General features: G+C 45.5%; 1 protein-coding gene across 3 annotated transcripts in view; it reads left to right on the top strand.

Moving 5' to 3' along the window:
• ATRN (attractin) overlaps positions 1–15,953 on the top strand; it is a 222,481-nt gene that overhangs the window by 43,524 nt on the left and 163,004 nt on the right. For all 3 annotated transcript variants that reach the window (XM_075931018.1, XM_075931019.1, XM_025179538.2), the window contains exons 2-3: positions 10,159–10,242; positions 11,167–11,280. In XM_075931018.1, the coding sequence (XP_075787133.1) occupies positions 10,159–10,242; positions 11,167–11,280 (198 nt within the window). The remainder of the gene's footprint in view (positions 1–10,158; positions 10,243–11,166; positions 11,281–15,953) is intronic.

Below are 15,953 nucleotides of genomic sequence, written 5' to 3' on the forward strand. Positions count from 1 at the left end.
CTGTGGCTTAAGCTCTCATTTTTGTGTCAGGAAAAGGTCAGAGCTTCTATGAGACACTGGGGAATGTTTTGGCAATATTTTCTGACCTATCCAAGAAACCGATGGAGGAGGACACAGACAGGGAGACTAGAATTGATTGCTGCTGCTCTTGTCAGTTGGTACAGCTGCTGATGCCCCCTACTTATGGAGGAGGGACACAAGTGAGGACTGGTGGGACCACACACTCCTGCAGACCTGGGACAACAAAGTGGAGGGATCAAGAAGAAACATGTGAAGAGAGCTACATTTCTGGTGTTCAATGATACACCCATGTGAATGATCAAAATGGTCGAGGAATGGGTTGCTGTAACTGTCTGGAAGCTGGCTATCCCAGACTGCTTTAGTTGTGGTGGTAACTAGTCTGGTGTGAAAAAATTGACTGTGGGTAAAGAGGTGGAAGAGGTTTCTGAGGCAGTTGGGTGTGTGGTTTTATCCCCAGGTGGCAGGCACAAAAGGTATTTGTGAGGTAATTACTGGCTTTGAGAGAATGGGATTTCCAACCTGCTCCTGGGCCATCAATGAGACTCCTTGTCTGTCCTTCTCAATAGCTCATCAGTATGTAAACATAAAAGGATGCTACCCCATTGTTATCCTGGCCCTTAGGGGCACAGAAGTTGATTTTATGAATGTCCATGTGGGATGCACTGGTCAAGTTGATGATGCCAGGTTGTTGGTTTTTTGCTGGCTGGTAATCTGCATTTATAGACCGGCTGGGATTAAGGATGTTAATTACTAGTTGTCTATCTGATAAGACACTTCAAAAGAGGAGACGCTCGTATCGACTAATCGAATAGTCGATGCAAATTGCATTGATTGTTCGATCAGCCAATTAATTTAAAATTTACATCCCTAGCTGGGACACTATTAAAATGTGTTTGTTTTAATAAACATGTAACCACTGAAAGTTTTAGCGGTGGCATGTTCACGCATGGCGAGGGGGAGGTGGCTCCACGGTGACCATGGAAAACCGCTTCAAAGCAGACTTCCCATGTGTACTGACTCCCGTGGAGCCACCTGCCCCGCCCCCTCGCTGCTGTGTCTGTATCATTTGGCTCCCCCTCCCCCTGTGCTGCTACCTGTGATACTGAGGCAGCAGGGGGTAGGGGACCCTGCATGTAACCAGGTTAACTGGTGAGCCCAGTGAAAGGTTAACTGGTGAGCCCAGTGAAGTTCACCTATGACAGCTGGAGTTGGATTTACCCGGACAATAGAAGTCAGGGTGCTTTGTGCTCACCCGTTATGGATTCGTGCGGGCAAATGAAAGTGGGGAGAAAACCACCGTTATCCATATATTCATGGGGGAGTGGAAATGGGTCTGATGAAGTGTGTGCTTGTGCTTTCAGTACTTAGAGTGGTATAGGGGGTTCATTGCCATGCAACATGTTAATGAGTGACATGACTCGTCATGTGCGGGAGAGACAGGTTAATTCACAATAAGAATTAGTTTAAAAACACGATTGATATAGCTATTGGTCAGTAGTGTCAGCACACGATTCCTGGTTGCCCCAACCATGTGTTTACTTTCTTTGAAGTATGTACCGTATGACGCCAGGCGGTGAGAGCAATCAACTTGCTTGATAAAAATTTAAAAAACGGTATTTGTAATTGTATGTTAAAGTACAACACGAGGCCATTGATGTTGCCAGGCTGCTATTACCTCCATCCAAATACCAGCAACCAAAGAACTTTCAAAAGCAAACATGCACTCAGGCAATCTCCATTAATTTAAATTTAATTTAACCAAGCCTTATCTCCTAGAACTGGAAGGGACCTTGAAAGGTCATCAAGTCCAGTCCCCTGCCTTCACAGCAGGACCAAGTACCATCCCTGATGAATTTTTGCCCCAAATCCCTAAATGGCCTCCACAAGGATTGAACTCACAACCCTGGACGTAGCAGGCCAATGCTCAAACCACTGAGTTATCCCTCCCCAAGTGCGTGTGTTCTTCTGTGTTCCTTTCCCTTCCTCCTTGTTTGGCACACGCTTGGTGCCAGAGGCATGAGGGTGGGGGGTGGCAATGTTCCCTCTAATCTTTCCTATCTGTTTGTGGATTTTTTCCATCCTTGTGTGGAATAATTTTTATGTGTACCCAGGCATGTGTAAATGTGCACCACCAATAGAAACACGTGGACGCTCTGCTAATCAGCTGGGTAACATTTGAGTTTCTCCTGAACAGCGTGCAACTTACTGGTGCACTTGTCAAGGGGGAAGACTGCATGGGGCACGTTTGCCCTGCTCAGCTGTTCTTAGGCCCTGAGGCTCTTTCTAGACTGCAGCACAGTGTATGGGGAGGGCGGGAGCCGAGGCTGTGATAAGGATGCTGCTGCGGGTACTGGTACTTGTTAGGGATGTGAACGCTTATCGGATAGTCGACACACTAGTCGACTAGCTGCTCCCCCCCAACTTGCCTCTATCACAAAGAGGAAGCAATGGCAGGGGGACAGAGGAGGGGGCACTTCAAAGCGGCAGTGCCATGTGGAGCCTGGGATCAGCTGGGGACTCCTGGACTGATCCTGGGCTCCATGCGGTGCTGCTGCTTTGAAATGCTGCAGGGAGCATGGGGCTTTTGAGACGATTGTCCCTGTGTGGGTTCTACAGCCCTCTCTCCTCCCCTCTGCTTTGGTGTCTGAAGTAGTTCTCCTCAGTAGAGATAGAATGGAGTTGATGATGTGCATTGGTTACAACTCGCCGGGTTGCGAGTTGGCACTGTGCATATGTTGCCACCTGGGGTACTACTGTTATAAATCTCTGATTATAAGTGCAAGGCCTTGAAACATCTACAATGGAGCACTGGTACGGGGACAGTCATCTTAAAGAAGTTGTTACTGCACATGTGACACAAATGGTACACTACCGATTTCCTTTTTTCCAGATTTCCTCCTCCTTTCTGATAACTAGATAAACCTGTATCGGTGCTTATTTTTCATTTAAATATTGCACTAAAGAATCCATGTAATGCCACTTTCGGTAGTTTCTTTAACATGCCAATGAAATGTTCACACTTCTCTGCAGCATTGGAAGCTTAACATTTTCTTGTACGTAATCACAGTTTTCACAAATACAAATGCTGTTTGAAGAGGTATGTGTTTGAAGGTACTCTGCTGCTGGCTGTTCTGCCTAGCTAAGGCTTGGCTTGGCTCTCAGGTGTACCAGTGACCTTTGCAGTTGGCAAGGAAAAGCGAGAGAGGTCTTATAGGAGTTAGAAAGTCATAAGGTAGATGCGCAGGTTTAGTTTCTTTTTCCCTCTTGTGAATTTTTGGCAGCTGTTCTTGGCCTACAGTGTAAATAATTTACTTAGGTTGAACTGTACATGCTTACCATTCCACTTCAAGCAATGCATGCGCTCTTTGAGAAAATACGCAATTATGAAATAAGAACTACATTAATTAATTTGGGATGGTATGGGACTAGTAAGTAAAATATGAAACCTTTTATTATAGATCACCAGTTTCTATTAATCTGTATCAGTGGCTATAAGTGGTTTATATGGGATTAATGTATGGATTCATTCTAGGCCTTACTGAAGAGGAATCTACATCACAGCCAGCTTTAATGAGCACTCTTGTGGCAGTATTTTAGCGAGGTCAAGGCATAGGGATAGAGTAGTGTGCTTACCCCTAGGGTTGCTCTTCCAGGCTTTGGTTAACTCATGACAGTGAAAGACAAATATAGGATGAATAGGAGGAGTTTTATACAGGTTGAACTTCTGTTAATGGGGACTTCCTGGTTTGGCAACATCCATGGTCTAAGTAGGACCATGGATGTTTGAGGACCAGAGTATCCCAACTGAAGGCTGGCAGCTGGGCTCCCTGCAGCTGGTCTGCCCGCCTCCCCATAGTTGCAGTGAAAGGTACAACACAGTGGGGCTGCCTGGCAGAGCCAGGAGCTCGGAACACTGCAGCGGGGCTGCCCGTCATGGCCAGGAGCCCGGCGTGCTGCAGAGGGGTTTCCTGACATGGGTAGGAGCCTGGTGCACAGGGAGCTGGGCTGCTTGGCTTAGCGAGGAGGAGGTGTGTGTGTGTGTGTGGGGGGGGGGAACTGGCAGGGTGAAGGAGCTGGTGGTGGGGAGCAGGGACGGGGGGAGTTGGTCAGGAGGCTGCTGAATGGTCTGGGGCTGGGGGATAGCTGGTAGCAGGGGAGCCTGATATGACCTCTGGTCTGTCATAGGGATATTGAATATCGAGTAATTGACTGATGCATTTTGCATCAACTATTCGATTAGTCAACAGGGCGCCCTAGGGCTGTTGCTACGCTTCAAAGGCAAATGAGCCACATGGGGTCCCCCGCTGACCCCAGGCTCCGTGTGACACAGTGTCTTTGAAACATCGCAGGGTACCCAGCATCAGGCTGTACGTGGCGTTTCAAAGTGGCAGCACTGTGTGGAGCCTGGAGTCTGGTCCCAGGTTCCATGCGGTACTACTGCTTCCATGCGGTACTACAGGTTCCTTCCTCCTCTTGCTGCCTTTTTCTGATAGAGGCAGTAACGGGGTGGGGGAAGCGACTAGTTGACTATCCAATAAGTATTTGCTTATTGGATAGTTGACTAGTTGTTCATATCCCTAAGTGCGGTGGGTCGGAGGTCGGGTGGTTACAAGTCAGGGGCTTCCTGTACTTTTTTTGTTTGTCACCAGGATCAAATATACTTAAAATATTACTCTGCTCTGCTAATGAACACCTCATTACAGGCAGTCCCCGAGTTATGCAGTCCCTGAGATCCGCAGTTACGAACGGGGCTTTTCTTGCCCCGGAGGACGGGAGCATTGGGATGCCCAGATGTGCCGTGGTCCCGCCGCCTGCGTCCTCCAGGGCGAGAAAAGCTGCTCCGCGTCTCCCTGGTCTGCTGGGGGGGCTCCAGCAGACCAGAGAGACTGGGAGCAAAGCCTCGGAGGACGCCGGCAGCGTCCTCCCCCCAGCAGACCAGGAAGACGCAGAACAAAGCCGCGGGGGATGCGGGCGGGACTGCGGCGCGTCTCGGTGGTCCCGCCACCCGCGTCTCCTTGGTCTGCTGGGGGGGAGGGGCAGCTAGTGCGCTCCCCTCCCCTCCCCCCAGCAGACCAGGCTTTTCTCGCCGACGACTCTTGGGGTAGAGCAGCTGGGGCGCTGCCAGGTTGGTCCCGCAGCGCCGCTCCTTGGTGCTACTGGACCAACCCGGCAGGACCCCAGCTGCCCTGCCCCAGGCGTCCCCAAGTCAGCTGCTGCTGAAACTGACCAGCGGCTGACTACAGGAAGCCTGAGGCAGAGTTGCTCTGCCCCGGGCTTCCTGGAATCAGCCGCTGATCAGTTTCAACAGCGGCTGACTTGGGGACACCTGGGGTAGAGCAGCTGGGGTGCTGCCGGGTCGGTCTCCGCAGTGCTGAGCTGCGGCGCTGCGGGGACTTACCCGGCAGCGCCCCAGCTGCTGTCCCAGGCATCCAAATTCAGCTGCTGTTGAAACTGATCAGCGGCTGATTCCAGGAAGCCCAGGGCAGAGCAACTCTGCCTCGGGCTTCCTGTAGTCAGCCGCTGGTCAGTTTCAGCAGCGGCTGAATCTGGACGCCAGTTCCAACTTACATACAAATTCAACTTAAGAACAAACCTACAGTCCCTATCTTGTACGTAATCCGGGGACTGCCTGTATGTGACTAAGTGGTAGGTCTACTGTAGTGCAGTTGGTTTAGGCTTTTGGGATTTTTTTTTTTACTTTATGCACTTTATTGTTAGCAAAATGGCTACTTGACATTTCAAGTAATTGCTGAGTTGATGTATTAGCCTGACAGCAGTCTGTTTTTAGAGCAATGCTGTGAATATGCAGTTGTGTATGTTAAAAAAGGTCTTTCTCATAGTCTCATAATCTGAGATTGTGAGAGCTGGAATTGCTAAATCCGAGAATAAATAAGGGAATGGTGGTAGGGGAGTGGGAGGGAAGAGGAAGAAAAAAGAATCTATTCACTGTCTTTTTTTTTTTTTTTTTTTTTCTCCTTCCTCTCCTCCCTTCCATTATTTATTCTTGGCTCTGGACTTTTAATATTCCAGTCATCTGAAGAAGTGGGTTATGCACCCGAAAGCTCATGATACCATCTACAGTAAACTTCCGATAATCCGGCACTTTTAGGACCCAGGGGGTGCCGGATTATCAGATATGCCAGACTATCAGAAGGGGGGGGGGCTATGAGAGGTCTGGAGTGGGGTGGGAGGGGATGCCACCCCAGACCCCTCATAACCCCCCCTTACGATAGTCCGGCTCTGCCCCAGGCGTCCCTGATTAAGCTGCTGCTGGTCAGTTTCAGCAGCAGCTGAATCGGGGATGCCTGCAATAGAGCAGCTGGGGTGCTGCCCGGTTGGTCCCGCAGCGCCAAGGAGCAGCGCTACGGCACCAGCCCAGCAGCACTCCAGCTGCTCTTGGGGATGCCCGGGACAGAGCAGCTGGGGTACTGCCCGGTTGGTCCTGTAGCGCTGCCCCTCGGGGCTGCGGGACCAACCCGGCAGCACCCCAGCTGCTCTTGGGGACGCCTGGGGCAGAGCAGCTGGAGTGCTGCCGCGTTGGTCCCGCAGCGCCAAAAGACTCTGCCCCAGGCGTCCCCAAGAGCAGCTGGGGTGCTGCCGGGTTGGTCCCGCAGCCCTGAAGGGCAGCGCTACGAGACCAACCCGGCAGCACCCCAGCTGCTCTGCTCCCGGCTTCCCCGATTCAGCTGCTGGTCAGTTTCAGCAGCAGCTGAATGGGGGAAGCCTGTCCGGCTGCCCCAGCACTTCCGTGTTCCTGATGGTGCCGGACCATCAGGAGTCCCGGAGCATTGGATGCCGGACTAATGGAGTTTTACTGTACATGTTTTGCTAGTCTTTAAGGTGCTACCAGACTATTGTTTTTAAGGTTGTTTTTTTAAACAGAATGATGTAATGCACTGTTCATTTAGGATAGAACAGCCACTATACTCAGCATTCGAAGTTATGGATTGGTATATGGATACAACTTTTTAGTTCATTTCTAGAGTGTCCATCACCATTGTATCTAGGTGATAAAATTAGGAGAATACAAAATACTTATTTAAATGAGTCTAACTCTGTGAGAATCAGTGTCCGGAAAGGACTCAAATGACCTTTATTCCCAATAATATGTCAGTAAAAACATCTAATAGTTGTAACTGTCGTATTACATTTGGCCAACTACACAACACAGTTTCCCAGAACTCAGGTGTCTTGCTCCTAGCTTAGATCATATGCTTGATCTTGTTCACATAGGGAAAATGAAGCCATGTTTAAGGACATGGTGGCATGTTGGACCACTACTAGGCACAAGTACAAGGGTTAAGTATGGTAGATTATTGTGTAGTGTGGACAGAGGACCATTACTAAACAAATTCTAAGTTTTTGTTTTTCATTAGTATTTGGAACCCAATTTAACCTTTTATCAGCTGGTTTTACTTGAATATAAGGACAAGACTCCATCTTTAGCTTGCTTTGGTGCCAAGTATTTCTCCTTATCTCCATCATGTGGGTTGTTCATACAATACCATGTGTATAGGAGAGTGCAGTTAGGACCCTTTAGCTTCCATTTCATTTGCTTTGGAAAGTGTTGAACTCTGTGTTGGTATACTTGGGTTTATTTGTGTTTAATGAAATATGTTCCAAAGGTTAGGGACAGATGTAAATCATTCACAGATTTGTATTCAGATCCTGTTTTTTACCACAAAAACCTGTTTGTTTAAGCCTTTTTTTTTTTAAACTTCACATTTCATTTTGTTTTTGTATTATTCAAATGAGTCTAAGTTCTGTCAACACTGGATCACAAAGGTTTCCTGGAATGTTTTGAGGCATTATCTTATCTTGATAATTTGAGTGTAGTGAATGCCAGAGTAATAGTTTTCCATAGCAGGTCGCTCATAATGATCAGGTAAAGGCTGATAGTTGTTGGAGAGCATGGCAAATTTTTTTTTCTGCTCATGAGATTTACTCTATTTCCTAAGTCTGCTTACTATCAGTTGCAGGAAAAGTGCCTTCAGAGCTGAAACAGCAGCATACTTAAAACATGAAGATTTTCAGACTCTCCATTGACACTGTTTTGAAAAAATTAAGGTATAGAAAAAAGGGAGAATTTTTTCTAATATTAGTGCCTAAAATTAGGTATCCCAGAGTCCATGTTTAGAAAATATAAATGGATTATCTGACTTTCCAGAAACACTGAATAATTAATAAAAAACAAAATAAAAAATCAAAACTCTCTCTCAAATTCACAGACATTGCAGTAGCTTAGCAAACCTCTGAAAACTGGGCTACTGCTTTAATCACCCAAAAGTAAACTCCGTGTTGAAATTCAGGCTTAAAAGTTTTGGGCCCAGATATAGTAGCCTGGAAAGTATACAATGTGGAGCTGTGCAGAAAATGGAAATTCAATCGAGACATCAACATTTGTTTTAGTTCTAGTTCGGAGCAAACTCCCCACATTGGAAACTTCTCAATGAAACGAAATTTCACAAATTTCATTTTGGGTCAGCGAAAATAGTTAGCTTCAATAAAATTGAAACATCTCCTTTCCATTTGACTGTTACTTGATATATAACATAGGACATTTTAAAATTCAAAACAAGTAATTTAAAAAGAAGAAAGTATTTTTGCTTAAACTTTAGAATGTGACATTTTAATGTAGTTAGAACTACTTTTCTAGTTTCTGTGAAACCAATATAATTTCATAAAGTGATTTCATGTGGATGGCGCTTCATTCTCCAGAAATGGTTCTGTGTAACTTTTTCCCAACCAGCTCTCTCAAAATACACTGCTCTGAGAGCTTTAAAATACTGTACAAGCACGTTCTCCAGGGCAGCATCTTGTGACTGCTCAGTTGCCAGAAAATGTTGCTAGAACATATTGATTGCTACTTACAATGTTTTTAATGCCAAAATCTTCTTGCACAATTTTCAACTGCTTTTCTTTTCTTTTTTTTTTTTTTTTTAAAGAATGAATCTACTTGATCTCATTTTATGTGTCTCAGTCGAACTGGGCCACATAGTTTTGGGATTGATCTTGTTCTTTTCCCTCAATTTCAGTGGATTCTCTCAGACTTTCAGGAGGGGTTGCACGGGTGCACTTCTGCTCCTCCCTTGGAGAAGGATGTTGCTCAGCATCAGTCAGTTGTTCAGACTCTGCTTTTGAAAGTAACTTTTCAGCCTGTTTCAACAAATCTTTCATTTTTTATTTGTTTTCGCGACAGTGCTTCTAAACAAGCACCTTGTTCCATCACTGTTGGCTGCTCTGTTAAGGGAAACACTGTTGCCATCCTCCCTCCATTACTCTTTCTGTACTGGTCTAGAGTTATGAAAGAAATACCCTTTATCTAAGTTGGTGGTCTGAGTAGGAAGCCAGATGAGAACACCACCTTGCATTTCCTGTCGCCACTTGTGGGTACTCTGGCTAGTCACGAGAAGGGGTACTGACCAAAATTACAGGGGCGCTAGGTTTGCAGAAATTTTGGTGGTGCCCTGAGCATGTACTTGTCCCCCATGCGAGCTCCCCTCTCTCCCTAAGGCTCTGTGGGGGAGTATGTGTACTAGGTGCAGGCTCTGGGCTGGGGCAGGGAAACGGGGTGCAGACTCTGCCAGGGGGTTCAGGCGCAGGAGGGTGTGAGGTCAGGCTTTGGGAGGGAAAGTAGGTGGGGGGTGGGTCTTTGGTGCAGGCTCTGGGAGAGTTTGGGGCCTGGAAGAGGTATAGGGGAAGCAAGGGTATGGGAGGGGTGTGTGGCACTTCCTTGGGGCATCCCCCTCCCCCTGACAGCAGCTCATAGGTGGAGGTGACCAGGGGAGAGGGGCAAGGCCCCCCAGGCTGTTTTAAATTGTATAGAGCTGGCAGGCAGGACTGGGGAGAAGAGACCCAGCCCTGCACTTTGCTGGAGCCAGGTCCCAGGCCAAGAATATTACTGGTTTTTGGGGTACCCCTGGCCCATTGTTCTCACTGCCCATGCAAAAGAGTACAGTAGCAGATTCTGAACGATCTGATGCATTTGCATGGGTTTTCTTTATAATGGCCATTCAATAAATGAAAACCTAAAGCTGCGTGCTTTAATCCCGGTATTTTTTGGAACTAATATGCTTACTTTTTCCAAAGTATTTAATCACATTGGAAACCTACATTTTTCCTAATTGTTATTTACAGGCTAACTGGATCTTCTGGATTTGTAACAGATGGACCTGGAAATTATAAATACAAAACAAAATGCACCTGGCTCATTGAAGGAAAGTAAGTATAAACATCTTAATTTTTAGTGGGTATTATTTACAGTAATTTTAAGTGCAGTTGAATTAGTGAACACATTTAGACTTTGGTTTCACCCACTTTTATGAATTATTATGGGAAAGAACATGAACACAACAGTCAACATTGCACTTTCTAGCTGTTACATTTCAATGGCTTGACTCCTTGGTAAAATTGGATAGTTCAGAAGATCAGAACAGAATTTTGCTTTTTGTATTAAAGTGACTCAAATATTATGAGTGCAAACTCCCCAGATTTCCTGATTACAGACGCTGGGCTAAACTGCATTTGTAATTTTTTCTCAAAATTCTAGAAGCAAAGATCTCTAACTTTACAAAGTACCCCGGTGCATGGGGGGGAAAAATCTATTGTCAAATTCTGAGCTTCTCTTGCTTTCCCAGTCTGTGTCGACGCATAAGTTCCCAATGACTTCAGAGGAATGGCTGACCTACTTGCAAAGGTCTCTTAAAGTCTGAAAAGGTGGTTGGGAATCTTCCCACACCAACACCCTTCTGTTGAGGTTGTAACAGAGTTGCCAAGTTCCCAATCGCACAAAATTGTATCATCCCTGCCCCCTCACCAAACTGACATTAAAAGCTCATTATGTGACACTGCCAGCCCACTCAATTAGCCTGGTTAGCACCAGCACTGCAATTGACAGGTACATTTTTTTTTTACGTCCCTCCCCTTCTTTTTCTGTTACTAATTGTGAGGGCCCCCCTTTTTTCTCCACTCTGCTTATCTGAGGAAGTGGGTTAACAAAAGCACTAACCTCTCTGAAACTGTTAAAGTAAGGTGAATAACTGATTTTTTTAGTTTGTGTGTGAAACTGCACATCAAGGCAATTGTTTGGACACACGGACTGTTGTAAGGTTGTTTTTTTTAATATGATTGTTTGCTTTTGTTTAGGCCAAATGCAGTCCTGAGGCTTCGATTCAGTCACTTCGCTACAGAATGCAGCTGGGACCATTTGTATGTGTATGACGGAGACTCAGTTTATGCTCCGTTAGTGGCAGCTTTTAGGTAAGTTCTGCCACACAGTATGAAGCTAATTGTGTATCATGCTATTATTTTACTTAATGCCTAAATGACAATTTGACTTTCCAAGGAATGGTCTGTAAAACCTAAACGTATAGCTGTGTGTTAAGTGTATTGTTACTCAAATCCTAGCCAACCAGCGTCAAAATGTTAGTATTTTGCTGTCGGATGGATCAGCCCTCTGGGGTTGTCAGGATGGCTGGAGTGTGCTTGCTTGCTGCTTCACGATGGCCATTCTGGAGTATAATTGCCCCTGCTATCACAGCCCTCTGTTTGGTGAGAAGCAATCCCATTCCATGCACACCCCATTGGCTTGGCACAACCGAACCCTGACCATGTTTTAGATTATAAGAGGAAGCTGCATACTGAATTGGGTGGTTGTAGCTCTTACCATGTAGGAAACGGACTCAGAGAAGGACAGACAGGCACTTTTCTAAAATATTGAGTAAAATGATTATATAGATTACTTATGAATAGAGATGCCTATCTCCTAGAACTGGATGGGACCTTGAAAGGTCATGGAGTCCTATCCCCTGCCTTCACAGCATGACCAAGTATTATCCCTGACAGATTTTTGCCCCAGATTCCTAAATGGCCTCCTTAAGGATTGAACTCACAACCCTGGGTTTAGTAGGCCAATGCTCAAACCACTGAGCTATCCCTCCCCCTCTTCCTCATTTCCAGTTACTGCTTTGTGTAGTCACAGGTTCTTGTCCCAGGATCAGGCCCTGTATTTAAATTATTCTGTAGTTGAGAATGCTGATGTGCATAGTTACAACGCTTGCACTATAGGAGGTCTTGTATATTTAAAAATATAGTTTATTAATACATTTAGCACAGTCAGACTCACCCCAGCTTAATTAGGTAGTGAATGTTCATCTATACTTCCATATACTCACACTGTTCCTTCGAGAATAACTTGAAGTGTTATCACCTTCCTCCTCATCACCACTAGTAGCCATTGTTCTGGCACCTCCTCTCCCAAGGATTTCATCTCCTCCTCTTACCGCCCCGGCTGGGATACCACATTGAGAAGATGTTACACTGATGTTCTGTTTGAGGCATATTCAATAGTGGTGCTTACCTTTCTTCTTCTCCGTGTTTCCTCACCTTACTGATGGGGAAGTCTTTTTTTCTATAGATCAGCGAATCATTGATCTCCGCTTATTATCTTACACCTTAATTCGTTGCCATGACCCTTTTGTGGTTAAGTATCCCATAGCAAGAGACCTAAAAAAGAGTCACCGTGGCTTAACCACCATGTAAAAGAAGCAGTGAGGGACAAAAAGGTATCTTTTAAGAAGTGGAAGTCCAATCCTACTGAGATAAATAGAAAGGAACATAAACACTGTCAAATCAAGTGTAAAAATGTAATAAGAAAAGCAAAAAAAGATTTTGAGGAACAGCTAGCCAAAAACTCAAAAAGAAATAACAAAATGTTTTTTTAAGTACATTAGAAGCAGGAAGCCTGCTAAAAAACCTGTGGGTCCCCTAGATGATCGAGCTATAAAAGGAGCAATCAAGGACGATAAAGCCATTGCGGAGAAACTAAATGATTTCTTTGCTTCAGTCTTCACGGCTGAGGACGTTGGGGAGATTCCTGAATCTGCACAGTCCTTTGTGGGTGATGAATCTGAGGAACTGTCCTGGGTTGAAGTGTCATTAGAGGAGGTTTTGGAACAAATAGAAAAACTTAATGTTAACAAATCTCTGGGACCGGATGGCATTCATCCAAGGGTTCTAAAAGAACTAAAATGGGAAATTGCTGAGCTATTATCTGTGGTTTGTAACCTATCCTTTAAATCGGCTTCCATACCTAATGACTGGAAGGTAGCCAATGTGACACCAATATTTAAAAAGGGCTCTAGAGGTGATCCTGACAATTACAGATCGGTAAGTCTAACTTCAGTACCGGGCAAATTAGTCGAAACAATAGTAAAGAATAAAATTGTGAAGCGTGTAGAAGAACATAATTTATTGGACAAAAGTCAACATGGTTTCTGTAAAGGGAAATCCTGTCTTACTAATCTATTAGAGTTCTTTGAAGGGGTTAACAAACATGCGGACAAGGGGGATCCAGTAGATTTTCAGAAAGCCTTTGACAAGGTCCCTCACCAAAGGCTCTTGTGTAAATTACATGGCCCTGGGATAAGAGGGAAGATCCTTTCTTGGATTGCGACCTGGTTAAAAGACAGGAAACAAAGGGTAGGAATAAATGGTAAATTTTCAGATTGGAGAGGGGTAACTAGTGGTGTACCCCAACGGTCAGTCCTGGGACCAATCCTTTTCAACTTATTCATAAATGATCTGGAGAAAGGGGTAAGCAGTGAGGTAGTAAAGTTTGCAGATGATACCAAACTGTTTAGGATAGTCAAGACAGAAGCAGACTGTGAGGGACTCCAAGAAGATCTCACCAAACTGAGTGATTGGGCAACAAAATGGCAAATGAAATTTAATATGGATAAGTGTAAAGTAATGCACATCGGGAAAAATAACCCCAACTATACGTACAGTATGATGGGGGCTAATTTGGCTACGACAAATTAGGAAAGAGATCTTGGAGTTATCGTGGACAATTCTCTGAAAACTTCCACGCAGTGTGCAGCGGCGGTCAAAAAGGCAAATAGGATGCTAGGAATTACTAAGAAAGGGATAGAAAATAAGACCCAGAATATCTTACTGCCCCTGTATAAAACTATGGTACGCCCACATCTTGAATACTGTGTACAGATGTGGTCTCCTCACCTCAAAAAAGATATTTTGGCCTTGGAAAGGGTTCAGAAAAGGGCAACTAAAATGATTAGGGGTTTGGAACGGGTCCCATACGAGCAGAGGTTAAAGCGACTGGGACTTTTCAGTTTAGAAAAGAGGCGACTGAGGGGGGGTATGATAGAGGTCTATGAAATCATGAGTGGTGTGGAGAGGGCTGATAAAGAAAATTTATTAGTTCCCGAAATAGAAGAACTAGAGGACACCAAATGAAATTAATGGGTAGCAGGTTTAAAACTAATAAAAGGAAGTTCTTCTTCACATAGCGTGTAGTCAACCTGTGGAACTCCTTGCCAGAGGAGGCTGTGAAGGCTAGGACTATAATAGAGTTTAAAGAGAAGCTAGATAATTTCATAGAGGTTAGGTCCATAAAAGGCTATTAGCCAGGGGATAAAATGGTGTCCTTGGCCTCTGTTTGTCAGAGGCTGGAGAGGGATGGCAGGAGACAAATCGCTTGATCATTGTCTTCCGTCCACCCTCTCTGGGGCACCTGGTGCTGGCCACTGTCGGTAGATAGGATACTGGGCTAGATGGACCTTTGGTCTGACCCAGTACGGCCATTCTTATGTTCTTATCTTATTTCTGTCCTGACCAATTATTCAGTCTGGTCTTAACAGTATTTTTTTTAGGGTTTTCCAAGTTATGGTGTGCCTCTTATGTTTGAGGGTGTACTTGGAAGCCCCTATTCTATTAAAGGTTGTTTTATCTTATTTCTGTCTATCTAGGTAGAAAGTCCTGAATATATGCACATTGACTTTGCTGTCTACATGAAAGGTCCCATGCATATGTAACCCAACCTTGTTATTTGGGTGAGATATGTTAACTTTGCCGTTGCTCAACATACAGGATATGGCGTGTAGGCTTCTTGCATTATAGTCAAACTAATATAAACCTATTGAAATGTTTTGTAATAACCACGTAATAAAAATCATGAGGAAATAGATATATTTCTTATTTATTTCTACAGGTAAGCCCTATAGGCTACACAGACCTAGAGAAAGGGACAGACTGTATCCTCAAAGAACTTATACAAAATGCAAGAAGTGGGTGTAACAAATGTAGGAGGAACTAGGATTAAGAAAATGTCTAATGCAGGTTTCAAGTCACTCAGTTGGTTTTATTTGAAACATGAACATTTGTATACCTGCTAGTCTGTGTAGGCATATTTTCCTCCTGTTTCCTAATCCGCCTTCTTTGGTACGTATCTGATCTTTAACGAGCTCATGAATTTTGTGACAGGTAACGTGTCTCATGATTGGTTTTATATAATGCTTAGCTCAGTGTGGCCCTGATGTTACTGGAACCTCAGGATTCTATTATAACATATGCCATAGAATTAGTACAAGTTGGACCGCCCTGGATCAGCGTCCTCAGGACCTGACCAGTCCCAAAGCAGGGAATTTGCCAGATTAAGGAAATTTCCCTGCCACAGTCCTTCGGCCCTTGACCCTCAGTGCTGCCAGCTCCAGCTCACTACTACTAGCCCCAGCCAGCTGTGCTGCTGCTGCCCTGGATAGAAGCTGCCTGCGGTTTCCAGCAGCCCTCACTGTCCGACCTTGGCCCCACTGCCAGGGGCTGCTGCCATGGGCTCCGTCTCCTCAGCAGCCCACAGGCTATGGCCTCAGCCTCGCGCTACCATACACTGATGGGGCTGCTGCCATCTCCAGTCCTGCTGCCGAGGGCTCAAACTCTTGTCTTGTGGCAGCCTGTGGGCTCTGGCCCAACTCCCACGGGTTACCTGGGGCTCTGGCTCTGGCCCTGCACTATCACGGGCTGTCACATGCTGCACCGGACCCAGCCTCAGTGCTGCAGGCTGCTGGGGGGGGGGTGCTGCTGGCTCCAGTACCACTGCTGTGGGCTGCTCAGGGCTGCCACCAGCCCCCACCGCA

The sequence above is a fragment of the Pelodiscus sinensis genome, chromosome 5 (genome assembly GCF_049634645.1).
Source record: "Pelodiscus sinensis isolate JC-2024 chromosome 5, ASM4963464v1, whole genome shotgun sequence".
Classification (NCBI taxonomy): Eukaryota; Metazoa; Chordata; order Testudines; family Trionychidae; genus Pelodiscus; species Pelodiscus sinensis.